This window comes from Vanellus vanellus, assembly GCF_965231255.1.
Source record: "Vanellus vanellus genome assembly, chromosome: 1".
Classification (NCBI taxonomy): Eukaryota; Metazoa; Chordata; class Aves; order Charadriiformes; family Charadriidae; genus Vanellus; species Vanellus vanellus.
The window spans coordinates 87,786,160-87,805,845 of NC_138905.1; the positions used below are offsets into that span (position 1 = coordinate 87,786,160).

At 40.6% G+C, this 19,686-nt stretch overlaps 1 protein-coding gene across 1 annotated transcript; it reads left to right on the plus strand.

Annotated features, from left to right (window-relative positions):
• Positions 1-1,373: 1,373 nt before the first annotated feature.
• CASP2 (caspase 2) lies at positions 1,374-19,309 on the plus strand (the record flags this gene model as incomplete). The annotated part of the gene is made up of 10 exons (XM_082498747.1): positions 1,374-1,523; positions 7,304-7,471; positions 9,191-9,266; positions 10,661-10,755; positions 12,259-12,435; positions 13,664-13,792; positions 14,247-14,337; positions 17,989-18,138; positions 18,227-18,336; positions 19,003-19,309. 10 exons carry the CDS (start codon positions 1,374-1,376, stop codon positions 19,135-19,137), a joined length of 1,281 nt encoding a protein of 426 aa, XP_082354873.1. The 3' UTR covers positions 19,138-19,309.
• Positions 19,310-19,686: the final 377 nt, after the last annotated feature.

Sequence of the window (19,686 nt, forward strand, 5' to 3'; positions counted from 1 at the left end):
CAAATTTGCCAACAGAGGCAAAGTGAATTTTATTTTTTTTTAAGCCGATTACTTCTTGCATTTGCCGCCTGCATCTGTGAACACAAAAGAACAAACCACAACAAAAAGCAGTGCAGGTCTACCACACAGGAACAAAAACCTCGGGCCTAAGCCGGGCAACCCAACTTTATGAGCGCCAGGAGGCAGGAAGAAATTCAGGTGAGCGGCACAGATAAAAAAACAGCCAAAGCAAAGACCGAAAAACATCACCAGTCATGATGATTAAAATTCCGTCTTCAGCACCTGTATGGGTTATTCGAGCCTTAGGCCTCGCGTTAAGTTTTAGCCCGTGAACCTCCAAAGCACCAAGGAACAGCTGTCCACAGCTTTGCGTGAGAAGAGCTGTAAATCTGCCTCTGCTGAAAGGGCGCTCATTTGCTTTCCCCCTCATATTTCACCGCCTGCCCCCCCGTGCTCCCTTTCTCCCCTTCTAATTAGAGCGTTCCCTCAGCCCTCTTTCGACTTCAGCTAAAACTTATGCCAACAAAACATACGCAACAACAAAAAAAATCTAAAAAATAATAATAAAAAATTAAACAAAAATCCCACAACGGGTACGTTTGAACGGAAAGCCGCACACCCGCCAGTGCCACCCGCGCGCACAGCCCCTCCCGTTACTCTGATAGTAGAGTCTTCCTACTCCCCCTCCCCCCCCCCCCCCCCCGCCGCCATGATCGGCCTCTGCGTCCCCACGCCCCACCCCGGGGGCCCGCGCGCTGCAGGGCGGGGCGGGGCGGGGCGGGGCCGGCGCGCGCCGACAGGCCACAGGAGAGTCCCCGCCCCTCGCGGCCGAGCCCAGGCAGGAAGAGACGCGAACCGTCTTCCGCGCCGCCAATCCCCCTCCCCTCAACTCCCCTCCCCCGGGAAAAGGCGTGCCTGCGCATGCGCGCAAGCGGTGAGGGCTGACGCTGTCGCGGAGGGAAGGGGCTGCGGCGCGGGCGCTCGCCTCGGCCACGTGACTGGAGGAAGCGCGTCTCGCGGTTTGAATCTCCGGGGGAGGCAATGGTGCGCGCATGCGCGGGACAGGGAGGGAGGAGGCGGAGGCGGGGCGGAGCGAAGGGGTGAGCGGCGGGAGGGGCGCGCGCCGTTTGGCGGGAGCTGGTCCCGGGAGAGCGCGCCGCGGCCTGCTGTGCCGCCTGTGCCCCGCGGCCTCGCGAGCCGGGGGTCGCGCGCAGCCCGCCCGTTGCTTGTGGCGGAGGCCTCTTCCGCCCTTTGTCAGGCGGCGGCTGCTGGCGGGGCCGGTGCGCTTCCTCCGGTGCAGAGAGTCGGTAGGGGGTGAGGGTGGGCGGTTGTCGCCGTTGAGTTCGGCTGTGGACTCCCCTGCGCGGGGCAGGATGCTGGTTGCCTGCGGCATGCAGCGGTGTCACCAGGAAGCGCTGAAGAAGAACCGGGTGCTGCTGGCCAAGCAGCTGGTGTTAAAAGAGTTGGTGGAGCACATGGTGGAGAAGGACATCATCACCGCGGAGATGGTGGAAATGATACAGGTAGGCAGGTGGTGCGCGGCGTCTCTCTGAGCTCGGTGACCTCCTCGGCAGCGGCGGTGTGGTAGAGCTCATCGATGTGTTGTTACCTGCGTATTGTAATGCGGCTGTGTTTGGAGAACACCAAGAGCGATTACGGGGGCTGCCTGCAACGCAGAGCACAACTGGAAGCTGCTTTTTGGCAATGTGGATTTTGCCCGAGACTTACCAAGTCGTTGGCTTGCCTGCTGGTGTGTGTTTGCGGGGGGCCTGGCCTCGTGCGTCAGGTGGTATCTTCCAGTCCTTTGTTGTCGTTTAGTGCCTCTCGTGTGCTTTCTGCTTGCAAAAGTAGGAATAACGCCTATTTCCAAAAGAATACTGTGAAAGTAAGTAAAGGAGGGTATTATAAACCAGCTTGTTGTGGCACTTTTGCACCTTTCACTTGTAGAATTTGTAATTCATATGTGCTTTTCTTAATTACGTGAAGAACCTTACGTGATCCGAGACTCTCGGATGACAAATGCTGTTCGTGGGCTTCCGTTGTTTATCCTGAGCAATGGGTACTATGAAGAGAAGTCATTTGAAATAGGTTGGAAATAGCTGCCAGAGGTATGGTTATGCACTGAAGACTGTGCAGGGTGGAGGTACAGGTCTTCAAAGAGAAAGCAAACTGGAAAGGAAGTGGCTGAAGGTGCATGTCAAGGGCATCTCAGGACTCAAGTAAGTGATTGAGCGACTTGTAAGTCCCTTAGTAAGGTTGATGGTCCTGTCGTAAGAACAGATGCTGAAAAACAGAATTATGAGCTGTTTGCTGGGAACCAGTGCAGAAGATAGGAACCTGAGACTGATAAGGTTTTTGCAAGCGACGAAAGCAATAACTTCCTGATAAATTTTGACTCATTTTGTGTCAAAAATAACGTGATATACCATGTGGCACCTGTCAAGGATACCTGTGCTAAGTTGTGGGAGATGCGGGCAGTCTTACCTGAAATAGCTCCAGTCCCTGGTGAAAGAGGACAGAGATATAGAAAGACCGTGAAAGTCGGAGAATGAATCAAAAGCTGATTGTACTGGTTTTGGCTGGGTTGAAGTTAATTTCTTCATAGTAGCTGGTATGAGACTGAGTTTTGGATTTGTGATTAAAACAATGTTGATAACCCAGGGATGCTCTAGTTATTGCTGAGCAGTGGTTATGCAGAGTCAAGGCCTTTTCTGCTGCTCACACTGCCCCACCAGTGACTAGGCTGGGGGTGCACAAGAAGTTGGGAGGGGACAGGGCCAGGACAGCGGACCCCAACTGACCAAAGGGATAGTCCATACCATATGATGTGATCAGCAATAAAAGTTGGGGGAAGAAGAAGGAAGGAGGGACATTCGGAGTTACAACATTTGTCTTCCCAAGTAACCATTGTGTGTGATGGAGCCCTCCTTTCCTGGAGGCAGCTGAACACCTGCCTGCCCATGGAAAGCAGTGAATTAATTCTTTATTTGGCTTTGCTTGCATGCACAGATTTTGCTTTACCTATTAAACTGTCTTTATCTCAACCCATGAGTTTTTTCACTTTTACCCATTCAATTCTCTCCACCATCATGCTGGGGAGGGAGCGATTGAGCATCTGTGTGGTGCTTAGCAGCCCACAGAGGTTAAACACCACCACCGCTGAAGTATGGGTGGTTAGCAGGGATGGTCAGTTGCTTGACTGCAGTTAGTCCCTGAAGGGGGAGGGAGAGGAGGAGAGCAAAAGGGGGAAGAAAAAAAAAAAAAAAGAAAAAGTCGTCTTAAAAGTAGGATAATGCCAGAGAAAATAGTCTTTTAGGGAAAGTACTGCTGCAGTTAAGAAGTGTTAAACTGAGACAGAGGGGAAGAAGACTAAAGGAATCTTTAGCTCCAGGTGTAATTGGGTAAAATGAGATAAAACAATATTTAGTAATGGATTATCAGTAAAGAGTAAGGTGTCATGATGGATAAGTCAGGTGAATAGTAATAGCTTAGTGAAAAAATTGTGCCTAATACAACATACACTAAGAGCTTAAATGTATGTAAAAAGCAATAGCAGCCTGAGCAAGAGAACAAAGTGCCTTGAACTATTGTTGAAGTGTATGAATCTGGAGATTGCCGAACAATATAAATATGGTAGGGATAGGAGGAGAGCATTCACAACTGGAACAGTAGTACTGCAAAATATGCATTGTACTAGAAGGACAGAAAAGGGAACGTTTGCAGGATAGTACTAATCATAATAGTGCTATAGATAAACAAAAATAATGTGCATTAAAAAAACATCGCTTGAGTCAAAACCTCTTTTTCTTACCTTTCATTTTTCTACAGTAGGTCTGTGAATTTTTAATAGCCTTCCACTCTGACTCAAAGGTGAACAAAGGTCTTAGGAGTGCTGTTAGGTAGCCTATTTTGAAAATGTATTGTGACACTAATCATTAATTACCTTGGTTGAAACAGGAGGAGAAAAATGTGTAGATAGTCCTGGATATCATAATTGAGTGCTGCTATATATTTCCCTCCTCCCCCAAAAAGTCAAGAAATCAACAACATCTGGATCAATAGTGATGTTTTAAGTCATCTTCTCTTAAAAACACAACAATTATACTGGTCCTGTTGGTTTGATTTCAACTAAACAGAAGGACAAACAATTTGGTTCTGGAAATAGGGCGCTTTATTTAAATAAACTTTTGTAATCTAAGGAAAGTGAAATAAACCAAGGAGCTCATGGAGATGAAGGAAGGATGAAATTTCTTCAAGTGTGAGGTGTTCAACCTGTACTGAAACTTTAGCACAAGTAAGAAAAAAGTGGGGAGGCAAGGATATTGCAGGAAGTGCCACTGAAGACAAAGGTGCTTGAGCTGGATGAAGAGCTGACAAGGAATATGAAGAGTAAGTGAAGAGTTTATAGGTGTACACTGCAGAAGCATTAATAAATAGGAGCAGCTTCCTTTGAAGTCTGAAATGGAGAGTGAGAGTAGGAACTGACAGGAATGAATTTAAATTGGGACATTCAGAAAGATACTAAACAATTTGAGTTTTTTTCAATGATTTACATTTTGAAGAAATAATAAAGAAACAAGTTTACTGTGTAGCAAAGATGATGTAAATATAATTATCTAGATAAAGGCACAGAAGAGAAAGATTTCAAACACAGAGCAAAAATCATAGTGGAAATAAAGTGGGACAGTGCAAACAGCTATTTTTAAGATGAAGTCCAAGATCCACTTCATTAATGCCTTCTTGTCAGAGCATCAGACGCTCTTTCAGAGCTCTGGGATGGACCTTCAAAATTGCAGATATGATTGCAAGAGTTTTCTCTTGCTTTTTAAAACAATTTGAATGCTCTGTATTGTAATCAAAGACTATGAGATTGTGTAGATATAGATATTTAAATGCTCTGTGTCGATCCCTAGACAGTAATGAAGGGATCACTGGCTTTGACAAAGTGATGTAAATTTGATTAGGATGTTTGTTAAGTATATGTGCTCTCTCCACAGATTCTGTGTGTATATTCAGGCTCAAAAAGAAGACTAATACTATGGGATTTTGACGGGAATTCAGATCAACATGTTCCTGTAATGCAGATTTTATCAAACTCATCTGTGAGGATACAAAATAAATTAAGGATGTATTAGCAAATAAAATGAAAGAAGTATGTTGTATGAAAGTTTTACTTCTGAATGTTTGCTGAACGTTAAGGGGGCCTACAGGAGGGCTGGGGAAGGACTTTTTACTGGGGCATGTAGCGATAGGATGAGGGGGAATGGCTTCAAACTGGAAGAGGGCAGGTTCAGATTGAATGTTAGGAAGAAATTTTTCACTTTGAGGGTGGTAAGGCACTGGAACAGGTTGCCCAGAGTGGTTGTTGAGGCCGCATCCCTGGAGGTGTTCAAGGCCAGGCTGGACGTGGTCTTGGGCAACCTGGTCTAGTGGGAGGTGTCCCTGCCTATGGCAGGGGGGGTGGAACTCGATGATCTTCAAAGTCCTTTCCAACCTAAACCATTCTATAATTCGATGATAACCTAAATGTGATGTTGATGTGGAAGCTACAGGAGGAGGTACAACACTTTGGGTATTTAAGGAAGGAGTCTGCCAAAAGCTGGCTACTGTGTGTATATATGTATGTGTGTGTGTATATATGTGTATATATATGTGTGTATGTATATATATATATGAAGTGCACAATATGAACATTACAGAAATTTCTTAACTTTTCAATAAAACTTAAGATCCAATTCTTGAGGTCAGCTTGCATTCTTAATTATGATCTATGGCTTAGAATTATAGACTATGAAGACATGCAAAGTGAAGTTAATGACCCTAAGCTTGTCATAAAAAGCTGCAGATCTACTAGAAAGGAAGAAACAATAAGTACTTCAAAATATCAGCTGTCAATATACTTTATTAGGTAAAATAAAATTCAGTGGGCTTACAGCAAGATACAAGTACATGGAGGTTGTTGTCTTTTACAGACTAATGGGGAAGTGTTACCAGGAGAAAGGGGCAAGTATTTTCATACTTCTGGAAAGGCACAGGTGAGATGACTGTATGCACTTCTAGTCAACAGTGCTCTGAAAGTTGAGGTTTCTATGGGGACAGGAAAGGGTTCTTGCATTGTCAAGAAGAGGCCATTTATGAGGAGGCTAAAAGAAAGTGGCTTGTTTACTGTAGCAAATGGAGACCAATTTATAGAAAGAAGTTTGATAAATAGGGGAAAGGACAGGAGAACACTGAAGTCAAGGGACACTGTTGATACAAAAATAAATGCTGTTAGTCAGTCATGAATGAACACAGCCCTGAAATTTTGGAGTAGATTCATAAGCCTACAAGATTTTGAAATGTCCGTTCAAACAATGTGATGGGGGGAAAAAAAAAAACAAACTATGTTTAACACCAAGCTTGACAAATTTTATTAAAGAAAGCAGAGGATTTACATACGTGACCTGAGGCTTCTTTTTTCCTGATTTTCTTGTGATTGCAAATGTAGTTTTAGGCCTTGATACTGTATAACTTGCCAACCATTTCTTATCATCCACCAAAAGAAGACATGTTGGATCTACATGGCAATTCAAAAAAATACAAAGTGAAGTCCATGGAATTGATAAAATTTATTTTTGATACCCAGTATTTTAGTATATGATGTTTTGGTGTTTTCTGGATCTCATAGAGAAGGCGATTGTATAAATTACACGGTTTGTTGGCAAACGTTCTGTTAATATTCGAACAATTAGAACTTTCTGGGAATGTTTTACAGATACATAAATTTAATTTTTGATTGTTACTTTTTCTCATATACTACTATATATTGCTTTGTTGATCTAAAAGTTACAGTCTGTACACATGTAGTATCTTTGGGAATTGACTGCATAAAATAAGTATTTTACTTAACACTTTCTGAGGGATTTGCGTATTGGTGCATGAGACCATAAACCATTGGGCTGTAGTGGAAACACATTCTGGACTTTGTGTATTCAATGAGGAGAGATAGATACTATTCCAACAGTGACTGGAAGTAGAAGTTTAGCGAGAAGATGGGTGTATTACTGTGTGTGGTATTGTACGAGTTGTTGGCTTTCTGTGTTGTCGTGTGCTGTCCCCCTTGAGCTATAGGAACAGAGGAGTAGGAGTGAAATCAACTACAAAAAGCTATAAAAATGGATCTAGCACAGCTAAACGTAGTGATGAAACATTTACATGAAGTAAAAAGCAATTAGTTCTGTAGATTCATTGAAAATTAATTGTGTTGGGGTGTTGCTCTGAGTGTGGATTTTTTTTATATTTTTTTTTTCTTCTCTGTATCTAGGCCAAGCCTGGGAGCTTCAGCCAAAATGTGGAATTCCTCAATTTGCTGCCCAAGAGAGGCCCAAATGCCTTTGCAGCCTTCTGTGAAGCTCTACGAGAAACCAAACAGCAGCATCTGGAGGCAATGATCTTGAAGACAATATCCAACCTGAGCCATGGGATTGCAAGGGTACAATATATTAAAAAAAATAAAATAAAATGGGTGGATTGCCTTTCATGTTGGGTTTGGGGCTCGAAGTGATCGTTTTCAAATGGGAAAAAATTGTTTACAAAGGACAGGATGGGTTTTCATTGCAAATTGAAATGTGGTAGCGTTAGTAAAAGCGGAGGGGAAGGACTTTGGGAGGGAGAGAATTTTCACACAGAATCAAGATGGTAGAGGTTGGAAGGGGCCTCTGAAGGTAGTCTGGTCCAGCCTCCCTGCTCTAGCACAGTCACTTGAGCAGGTTGCCTAGGTCCATGTCTTTTGAATGTCTCCTGGGATGGACATTCAGCAGCCTCTCTGGGCAACCTCCTCCAGTGCTCGGTCAACCTCACAGTCAAAAAGTGTTTCCTGATGTTCAGGGAAAACCTCCTGTGTTCCTGCTTGTGCCCACTGCCACTGGGCACCACTGAAAAGAGCCCGGCTCCATCATCTTTGCGCTATCCCTCCAGCTTTTTATACACGTTGATAAGATCACTTTGAGCCTTCTCTAGGCTGAACAGTCCCAGCTCCCTCAACCTTTGCTCAAAGGAGGACTGCTCCAGTCCCTTCATCATCTTTGTGGCCCTTTACTGGGCTCTCTCCAGTATGTCCATATCTCACTTTGTACAGAGGAGCCTAGGACTGGACACCAGACTCCAGGTGCAACTTTGCCAGAGTTGAGTAGAGGGGAAGGATCACCTCCCTTGATCTGATTTGCTGGTAACATTCCTCCTAATGCAGCTTGGGTAACCATTAGCCTTCTTTGTGGCAAGGGCACATTGCTGCCTTACGCTCAACTTGGTGTACACCAGGTCCCCCAGGACATTTTCTGCCAAGCTACTTTCCAGCTGGTGGCCCCCAACATATATTGGTGTATGGGGTTGTTCCTCCTCAGGTGGAAGTCTTTGTTGAACTGCACATGGTTCCTGGATGTTCTTCCATCCAACATGTTCTTAATTGATGTGTCATCAAGAACCCTAAAGCTGCAAAGAAAATATTTACTCTGAAATCTTATAATTTAGCATTCAGTGATTCTCTGAGTAGAAAGCTACTAAAAGCTAGTCTTGTCTGTTTAGGAGAAAGAGCACCTTTATTTTGTCTTTTTTTTTTTTTTTTTATTCCCCTTTTTCACTGTCTGCAGTTGTTAGCATTGGACTAAAGGAAGAATTTAGTAATGATTCCAATATTCTCAGTGCATTGACAAGGATGGAAACTCACAGTAAACGTATTTTGTAGGAAGGAAGAAAGAAAGACCAGGTATTTCTGAGCAGAGATGTTCCCTTATTAAAATGTAGGCTTTATTAGAATAGCCATTCTGGTTTTTGTTTTTAACTGGGCTTTACTAAACAGACAATGAAATCTTGAAAGAAAACAAAAAGATAGGAATCACAAGACAAATCAATTTTTGGTGAAACCAAGGAGGATATGATGATCTCCATGTAAAGTTTCCAAACTGGGGATTTGGGTGGAAGTGTAGAGATGAGCAAAGAAGGGAAGGAATTTCACATTGACAGAAAATGCTGCTGCTATCTTGCTGTGATGTTTCATTTGGATATGAACTGTAATACTATCTTTTAAGTCGTATATATATGTGTATGTAAATACATGTATCTTTGTTCCATGATACCTACAGGCTTGTACTGTAGAGAGAAAAAAAACTGTTTTATGCTGCTCTCTTTCATGGATTTATTTGATGTCTTGTAGCTTGAACACTGTTATGGATCAAATCTTCCATTCCCTGTGAGTGAGTCATGTAATTCAAAGAGACCGCGCTGGATTGGTGAGTTGCCCATGACACCATAAATACTTGTTTGGCTATCTGGTTGGCTGCTTCTAGTTGCTTAATACCCTCTTAATTCAATTCTAGAAACAAGCTTGCTACCACTTTGCTCATCCCAGAAATATAAACTTGATAGTCAACAACTATATTATGATCAGATGCAGGAGGCAGAATTAGGCTAGAAAATGAAAATTAAATAGCATACTGGAAGAGACAACCCAATCGGTTTTTAGTCAGCCTCATTTATTCTTAGAAGAAATTTTGTTGCTTAAATAGTACCTGTCAGTAAAACTTTAGATTTTTTCCAAAGATTTTCTTATTTGTTTAAGATTTGTAATAGAGTTTAATTGAACTAGAGCTGTAGAAAGATATTGATTTTGGGTGGTATTCCTTAACTTGGACTTCCTTCTTGGCAAATAAGTTTAAGTACAAGGCCTTACATACGTTACATAGGCCCATCTGTCAAGTGCAGCAAATCAGCTTTTCTTTAGCAAGCATTTGTGACTTAGATCAGGGAACTAGTTGTTGGAATGAATGTCCTAGCTAGTTTTGATGTTGCCTCTGGTAATGCCTGGAGTACTCAAGTTCCTTAACCACAGCTTTAACTGTGTGCTGGTTACTAGGAGCTCTCTCTGGTGTTAGAGAACAAGTGTCTAGATTTTGAAGAGCATATGTTCCTCCATCCAGGAGAGCCATGTCTCAAAAGGCTGAAAAAAGATTTCAAAGGAGATCATGAATGTCATTAGCTCCATTTCTTCAGGACAGGGAAGTGAGTGTTTGTCTGCAAATGGCAAGTAGTTTAGATCATCATTCCCTTCAACTGCTGTTATCCAGAGGAAAGAGTTGTTCAGAAGCAGATAAACAAAAAAGGACATTGCACTTTATGGAAGCTAGAAGTGTCTAGTTTGATCGCTTATGTGTGTTCAGCAAAAAAATAAGTAATTGTATCCAGTGACCATGGGAAGCCTTTCATGAAAGGAAAAGCACTGTTCTATTTGAATATTTCTAGCAATGGTTTGTCAATCTAACTGTGAAAGTAATAACATACTGTACAAAGTGACAGAAAGCACATGGCTCTAATTTTAGATGAGAATTTTTCATACTCTGTAGAACCAAATTTACTAGGCCTTAGATAAGGCTAACCCACATACAAGACAGAAAAAAAGTTGCTAATTAAAATTACAAAAAACTAAGTGTACCATTCCAGTACTTTTGTTTTTTCTGCTACATTTCATTGTGTGTCTGTAGTCCCTGATCAAACAAATTTTTAGAGGTATGAATAGCATAATACAATAATATCCCTAAGACCACATACTTCAGAATTTGCAAATTACTACCTTAAAGGCTTTGTAGTTGGAATTTTTTATTGTTATTGATAGGTTTGTTTTGCACAGAACCAATGGAGCATTCCTTGGATGACGGAGATGGTCCCCCAATTCCTCCAGTGAAGTACTGCACTTCTGAATTTTATCATGATCATCAGCACTTGGTAAGTAGTTGACAAAGAAAATCTCCTTAAGAGGTGAAAGATGTGAGGTGTTTGGATATACCAACCAAATGGGTGCTACTTAAAACTCAGTCGAAACACTTGCTCATTGGGATGCAGATCAGCATTGTGCTATTTGTGTAACTGAGATGTTACCAGTCATGTTTGATTTGATATAGTTCTCATTTACAATTTCAAGAAATTCTGGGAAGTTCTGTAACTCTATACAAATCTCTGCCTCTGATTTTTGTTCATGAAGAGCTTTGTGAACTTCCTTCTGTTCTGTTGATCTGTGTAAGCTGTCAGTATTATTGCCTCATATTTATTTGTCTGCATCCTCATCTCCTGTTGTGTGATGACACACCCTGCAAGTGAATGTAAGATGCAAGAATTGTGTTTCAACTAGTAGTTACAGTCTTGGCTGTTTTAATTGCCAACTGTACCTGGAAGAGTCTCTCCTTAGTCTCAAGAACCGGGTCAGGATTCTGTGCTGGGTAGTACCCAACGTGAATTTTTAATCTTCTGCAGTGTTTGAGGTTATGTAGGTAGTGTAATTACTTACTATTTATTCTGTTTGTAAAGCATAGGTTGTGATAGGGTGGGCTTAAGGAAAAAAATAATTTTGTATAATGGGGCAGGTGCTTTACTAGGGTTACACAATGTGCCAACACTTAACACTTCTGTCGCAGGCTCTGTGTACAGCAAAAAAGACTTCTTTTTTTTTTTTAACTGTCTATTGGGGAGACCTAATCAGGCAACATCAGTGTGAGCTTCACCTGTCTCCTTTTACATCTGTGCCTGGATACACCCTATTTGAAAAGCTCCTTTGGTATTAAATTTCATTTCCAATTTACAGGAGTGTTAGTAACTGACTTACTATTGATTTGTTACTGTTAGAGAGGTAGAGGAAGAGAGGGAACTTAATTTGAAGACACTCCACTTAAATTAGTTCTTCCCCTGTTAACTTTTTTTTGCTAGCCACATAACTTTCAGGATCAGTCACTGACAGTCCGTTGCTGTTACAACTGCACTCGTATAGTATTTTACATGTCTGTCTGCTCCCAACAGCAATTGAGAAATATAAGCTAAATTTTACATAATGTTGTCCTAAGGGCTTTGATGGGGGTCACAGAAATATATGGGGCCGTGCTGGGGTGAGGAAAGGGAAAAAAGTTAGCAAGATATAATTCCAGTTTGAAATGTATAAGCTGTGTTTCTTCTAAAACAAGAAACAAGTCAAGCTAGTGTAATATCTTAATAATATTGTCGTATGATCATCAGTTGTGGTGACTTGTAAATACAGTTGTCTTTGGGACCCTTTGTGGTACAAACATTTGTTTTATTTATTAGAAAAACCAAACAAAACAATAAAAACCTTAAAAAATTTAACCTCTACTGGTTTTGTGCCTTCTCAATCAAGAAATCCTGGTGTGTGTGGATTGCTGTTCTACTCCCTATTGTTTCCTTCTGTAGTCTAAATTTATCAATTTTAAATCTTTTTCTCAGGCATATAAACTGGTATCAGAGCCCCGAGGCTTAGCACTTATTCTCAGCAACGTCCATTTCAGCAGTGAGAAGGACTTGGAATATCGTGCAGGGGGAGATGTGGACTGTACTTCCTTGGAAATGCTTTTCAAGCATCTTGGGTATCAAGTGACTGTCTTTCATGATCAAACTGCACAGGTAAGTGGGATCCCAGTACTTCACAACCAGTATGGATGATAGTTTGTAACTGTTACATAAACATTTTAAGAGGTTCCCTTTGGTATAACTAAGCTTGAAAAGGAAGATGTGCATTCTCACTTATGAATAGAAAATAAGGCTAAATGGGATGATGTCTGCTGGTATACTGACAAATATGAAGAAGCTTGGAAGGAGGAGGACTTAAAATGGAAAGTAGGATCACAAAGGACCACAAAAGGTACTACTCTAGGTTGACCCTTGTAGTGCAAGGGGCAAGGATTTCTAGATCACGCCTGGCATGTGTGCTAAAACTGCAAATGAATAAAGTCTCTGGTTTACTCTAGATTAACTTTTAGGATAGCAGAATACTGGAAAAGTCTAATTTTGCAAATATTTTACTTATTCTTTGCAAGTGTAAGTGATGTTTTCGTGTCCTTTCACTGGTGGAGTCAACTGCCATCCTATTTATCCGTCTTCCAGTATCCGTGCAACTAAGTTCCACTCTTGCAGTCTTTGCTTTGCTAGAGAAGTAGCTATGCTTAACTTAGGAAAATTGGTAATGTTCCATAACTGACTGAATCTCTTTCCTTAGGAATGCAGTGTCTCCAGCCTCATTTGTTCTTAGTCCTTTCAAATCCCTATGAAACCAAGTTTCATTCCAAGAAAGCATTAAAGAGTGTTTTATTCAAGAAGGTAGCTTTTGCAACATTATAATAAGACTTTTGCACCTGACATGTTGTCAGAGTTCCTAAAGTTTTCCACTTTAAATTGTTGTTGTGTTTTTATCACTAGTGCTTCAATGCCTGAGGTACCCTGAGCATGTTTCTGTTAAGTTGCTCCAATGTCCCAGCCAGACTCAAGTGTCAATATAAAACCTCTATAAAATATCAGTTGATTTCTCCAATGTTGAATCCGTAGGTACCAGCTCAGATACTTGCTGCATCGCCCTGTTGGCCAGTATAGAAATGTAGATGTCTTAAGTGATTCCTACTTCCCATCTTATACTTAGGACTGAATATTACATAAAAGAACAAGAACGTTTTGCTGTTTGTTTTTTTTTTTTTTTTAATGGAACACATGTCTTTTGACCTGTAAATTTGATGTAAATAGGGTTTATTTCATAACAAGAGGACCGTTTTTGTTTTTCCTGTACGTTTGTGTTTTTTCCTGTACATTGACCCACTTTCCCTGTGCAAGTCTGGAAAGCATTCTTTTTTTTCTCTTCCAGGAGATGCAGAATGCATTGGAGAGATTTTCTAAGCTGCCAGATCATCGGGATGTGGATTCCTGTGTCGTAGCTTTACTTTCTCACGGTGTGGAGGGTGGGGTTTATGGCAGCGATGGCAAACTACTACAGGTATATTCCTGTGTTCTGATGTGTTGTTGTAGGTTATATCTTGGAAAGAGGAAAAAAAGTTTTAAAAAAAAAAAAAAAAAAAAGAGAGCAAAGGTGAAGTGATGGAAGACTGAGGATTTACCTCTTGTAAAAAGAAAAAAAAGTAAGGGCTTGTGGGAAGAAAAGGGCAGGCATCTGTCTATGAGAGGTCTATAAGATAAAAAATGGCATAGAAATAGGGCGGGTAGGAGAAGTTATTTCATTCTCTCTTTCTGTACAAATACTAGGTGGGGTGTATGTACTCAAACTTGGGGGGGAGGAGAAAGGATGTGTTTGTCACACAGTGAGTTTGGAGATAAAGGAGAAAATATCAAGACTGGTGAGGCAATAATCAAAATACGGGGAAGCAAGGTGAGACTCAGTTTGGCTCACAGAAGGCTGTAGTCAAGAGTATATATCTTCTTTCTTCTCTCAGCTGCAGGAGGCTTTCCGGCTCTTTGATAATGCAAACTGTCCAAATCTCCAGAATAAGCCCAAAATGTTCTTTGTTCAGGCCTGTCGGGGAGGTGAGTGCCCAAATACTGAGAGACATGTATTTGGCATGCCATTAAGGCTCATTTTACACACATACACACCCTCACATTCAACTTGCTGTCAACTCTCCTCTTTGCTTCTCTCAGGTGTAAGTGGGACCCATATTCACCTCCCTCTGCCCTGCTGCTGCCACTGCATCTGTTGCTCTGTAAGTGTCTTTTGCTCTGCATGAGGTGTGTGCATTGACTTGCAGACCCCAGAGCACCTCAGTGATGTAAAGCTCTATCGTATCCCACTCATATATTGAGGCTTTCTCTTGCTATGCCTACAGTAGGGGGAGTGGGGCATATGGTGCATCAAATTGCAGCACAGCATGGAGTGGTACACTAGCGCTGGAGTCTTGTCTGAGGTCCTGTCTTTTTCTTGATCCTGGATGTATTGTATCTCTTGTGTTGTCTCTGGAGCCATCTGAGTTGGCTCCAAGTCGTCGACTTTTTTTTTCTCCTTTACCCTATCCTGCTTTCAACCTCCAAATGACCTTTCCTTACACCCTTTTCCACATATGATTGTAATAACAGAATTCTTTTCTTGATTCTCGTAGATTGGTTCTTTTTCCACTCTTGCCATTTGCTTTTTTTTTTTCTTTAAATTCTGCTACTCGTTTTCCCTCCTTGTGTAACTAACCACATGTCTGTAACTAACTATCTTTCAGATCTGCTAATGACCAAATTTTTCCCTAAAGTGTTTGGACATTTTGAGATCTCTGTGAAATTGCAGATACTCCAAAGAGAAATCCTGTCTTGTATTTTCCATTGTGATAGAGAATTTTTTCTAGCGTGTATGTTCCTTGCAATTGTCTCCCTTCTTTTTCATTTTAAGCTGAGCTTTATAGTTTGTTTTCTAGCCAAGAGAATGTTTCACCTCTTATCAACTCATGTTTAATCCCAATACAGGGAAAAACCTAAAGTCTATGTGAACTATTTATCAAAAATATTTGATCCTTCTAAGCATTTTAAAAAACTGTAATTTGCATGTTTACAGTATGACTTGAATGTGATTGGATTGCTTTCCTTTATGTTATTGAACCTTTAGATACTCTTGAACAAATGTGAATGTGCAGACTCACAACAGTGTGGAAGTAAGTTTAATAAGCCAGAATTGGCATCTGACATAATTAGGTTTATTTGACTCTAATGTTACCACAATGAGTCTTTTCACATCAATAAATCAGACTTGGGCTTCCAATTCCCAAAAAGGTTTCAGTGAAGAAAGCTATGCAAAATGCTTCAGAACTGGAATACTGCAGTACGCAAAGGATTGAGACTTGAGCAACTGAAAGGGGGGAAAAAATCTTTCTTTAACTTAAAGAAAAAACACAAACCTGCCTTTTTTTAACCTCTCTTTTAAACCTCAATTAATAGTTGGAGGGGAAGGCTAGTTACAAAGTGATTGAGCTGTCAACAAAAACATGCATCTTTTCATGTTAGCATTCAAAGGTTAGACTAGCCAATACATTTTTTTTTTTTTTTTTTTTAAAAAAGCAGCATTTAAAAGACTGTAAATAGCATGGATAACTTTAGATTAGTAGTCAATCTCTCTGTGTTATGCAAGTTAGCTCGAACCAGTTGAAACAAAATGAGAAATGCATAGGTTATTCTTCTTCCCAAAGTTTAGGTAATAAGCTTTATCTATCTTCTATTAATGACACACAAAAAAATTTAGATAAAGTAGTGTTGGTATGATCTACTTAATTTCCAAAGAGCCGTTGGCAGGTGTCTTACTACAAAATTGAAGTAGTCCACCTGCAGTCATGGATAAAAACCCAGTGGCAACAGAAATCAACAGGAAAATCGAATAGTCAGATTTCACTATGATGTGAGACTTTGAAACTATTTAGCATCTGTGTTTAATATAGTAGTTGATCCAGAAAAGTGAAGAACTGTGGTAAATAATGACAAATAGGTAGCTGGCAGTTATTTAAATCAATAGGGAAAACAGTGATCTGGGAACTTCAGTAAAATTTAAACAAAATGGATCAAATGGGGTGGCAGTTATTGGTGATACAAATTAGAGGCTAAGTATACAGAGGAATATCTTGATAGGCTTAGTGCTTTACACTTTTTGGTTACATTACTAAGTTGACTATAATGGTGTTTGAAGACAAAGGCGTGAGGAAGACATCTAATTCTGAAGCTTTAATTAAAAAGGTTTTGACTTTTTACATTATGGGATGATGACAGTGTGAATAATATAGCTTGACTGTAAAATTACCTGAGTCTTATCTGAAATAACAAACGTTGTGAACAGTACTCTGAATTTTAAAGATGATGCAGAACTATAAGGTTTTGAAGAAGTGTGATAAAAGGCATGAAAAAGTGTGGTTAAAAATGGAAAAAAATGCATTGCTACCTTAAAGAGATGATGAAGGAACTTGATATAAGTACTCATGAAATTTTGAGCTGTGGAGCGTTAATTATAGGCTATATCTACCCTGTCAGACAATCACATGCCTCCCACTGCTGCTTTCATTTTGGAGGAAAAGCATAGCGTTCCTGACTTATGAACCGACCATTTCCTGTGCATAATTATGAGATGCCACCAGTGCCACTGCCTGTCAAAGGGTTAGAAATCCAAATGCATTTCTTAGGCACGACCTGGCAACAAAAACCTGGAGCCATCATAACAGGAACGCCTCTGAACTGGATGTGTATGTCTCCTAAGACTGTAATCTGACCCATGCTGTTAGGAAGAAAGTAAAATTAGTAGATTCTCATCTTACAACAAAAGGGCAAAATTATATAGAAAACCTGTAAACTGTAGCTTTATTTTTCATACAACATAGCTGGACTATTAAAGTTATTGCCACTAAGCAGTTAGTCTAAATCACAACAGAAACTACATAATGTAAACAAGCAATTGAGAATATCTACACTTGTTGTAATACATATAATGAATGCTGGAAAGGACTTTAAATGTTCTTCAGGTTTATAAACTAATTGCCATGTAGTGGAGTTCTCTCTCTTGTGTTTGGGGTCAAATTATTTTGCATTTTACTATTGCACAATTTATGCCTTTGAAATAAGTGATACTGTAGTCAGGATTTAGAACTAGGTGAGATATTTGGACTGTGTTTTCTTCATGTCTTGGAGGTGGACCTTAGCAACTACAATAATAGCTCTCTTTTGATTTCTTCAATAATTAGGTAGTTAACATTGCAAACTAGACTAGATATTTGTGGACATTTCTAAGGTAGGTAAAAGTGGAAAACAGAAACTTTAGGACTAGGCATCAAATCCTTCCACACATGGTGAAGAACTATCAGAAGCTTCTTTGCTTTCCGGTTATCCCATGATCTGTATGGGAAAGAAGAGCGGGGGGGTGGGGGGGGGGGAAGACAATTGTCATGCAGACGAACATTCATGTTAGGCTGAGCAGGTTCAGCATTTGTTAGTGTCTGCATTAGTTTGAGCAGAAGAACATTGAGATGAGTTTTAAAAATAGCTGAAAAAGCTTGGAGTTCATGCAAAAGCTTTCTGGTTGACAGCAGTTGTGGCATTGCTGATGAGAGCCCAAAACTAAGTACAGGGAAACTACATCCGGTAATTCAGGATAATTTCTTCTTTCCTTTTTTTTTTTTTTTTTTCTTTTCCGCCCCTCCCCCTCCTTGTTTATTGCCCACCCAGATGAGACTGACCGGGGAGTGGATCAAAGAGATGGGAAAGAATGGTCAGATTCCTCAGGCTGTGAGGAAAGTGATGCAAACAAGGAGGAAAATCTCAAGCTGCGTCTGCCTACGTGCTCTGATATGATCTGTGGATATGCTTGCCTGAAAGGTACTGGGGAGAAGCCCTAATTAGGGCAAAAGGAGGTTTTATGTGTCTGTGTTCCCCAGAAACTTAATTATACATGCTTTCTTCTCAGGCACTGCGGCCATGCGAAACACCAAGCGTGGATCCTGGTATATTGAGGCTCTCACCTCTGTGTTTGCAGAGGACTCCAGAGACACTCATGTGGCTGACATGTTGGTGAAGGTAAGATGGACTGTCTTTCCTCTCCATCACTCACTTGGCTTCTGAAGAGCCTTCCAGTGCTTCAAATCGCTAAGATTAGTCTACTATTAAAGCAATTGTTCTTGCCTTGTTTGTAGCAAAATTACTACTTCTTTTCCTGTTTAAATATATATAGATATGTGTATATGTATGTATGTGTATATTGATATGCATATGTGTATATTTATATACAGTTCCACAGCAGTTTAACCAAAGTAAAAATGCTGTTTCTTTGACTCCTTCCATTTCACTTGTGTAGTTGCATGGTGAATGTACAAGAAGAATTAATCTGGCTTGCCAAGAACTACTTTTCTTCCATAGAAATAGTTATGGTTTTTTTTTTCGGGGACATTCATTCCCTGAACTGGCTCACCACATAGCTGCACAACCACTTGCCTCTCACATAAGGTAAAGATTAAGAAAACAAGGGAAGACACAGTGAAGAGAGCAATGTGACCATGGCAACTTGAGCTGCTGTTGAACTGCACCCTAGTTCTTTATTCTTCTTATAATTTAGAAAAACAATACATAGGGGACTACTTAATACATAAACAGAATAATCTACGATTACAGAAAGCAATGACGTTTTTCTTATTTCGGTCTTCTTAATCCTTCCAGTCATTTTATTTTTTCTAATCTCACATCTAGGTGAATAGGCAAATCAAGCAACGAGAAGGCTATGCCCCAGGCACAGAATTTCACCGCTGCAAGGAAATGTCAGAATACTGTAGCACGCTCTGTAGGGACCTTTACCTGTTTCCTGGCTATCTGCCAGGAAAATAACCCTGCCAGCTCTGTTGGAAGAGAGATACTGCCAAAGCTGAACTTTGAGTATGGATGTCTACATTTTCATTCTTACGGGCTGTGACATCAGATGCGCAAACAAGGAATGCTTGTTCATATCTGCCCAGTCCAATTCTTGATGTCTTTTTCTAAAATAATACAGCAACTTTCTTTGTAATCTGATTCAGTTCAGGGTTTAAAGTTCTAATATCCTGATGTATTCCATATGTATAGAAATTGATGGAATGAGCATCAGCACTGGAACAGGGAAGAAGCAGGAACATCATTTGGAAGGAGACATAAGGACATTTGTAAGAAAGTAAATGTGAAAAGGGAAACAGACTATTCATACAATTTTTAAAAAAGTTAAGCCTTTCTGAAAGGAAAATTATTCATAAAATGCTACTTATCTTAAGCTTGTATTTTAAAATTTTTAAATACTTTCTACCTGGTTTTTCATGCAGAACAGTGAGCTCCTGTGTAGATTAGCAAAGGGCTCCCTTGTGAAGGAGAATCCTTCCCCTCTCTAAAATGGAAGGTTGTTATTTT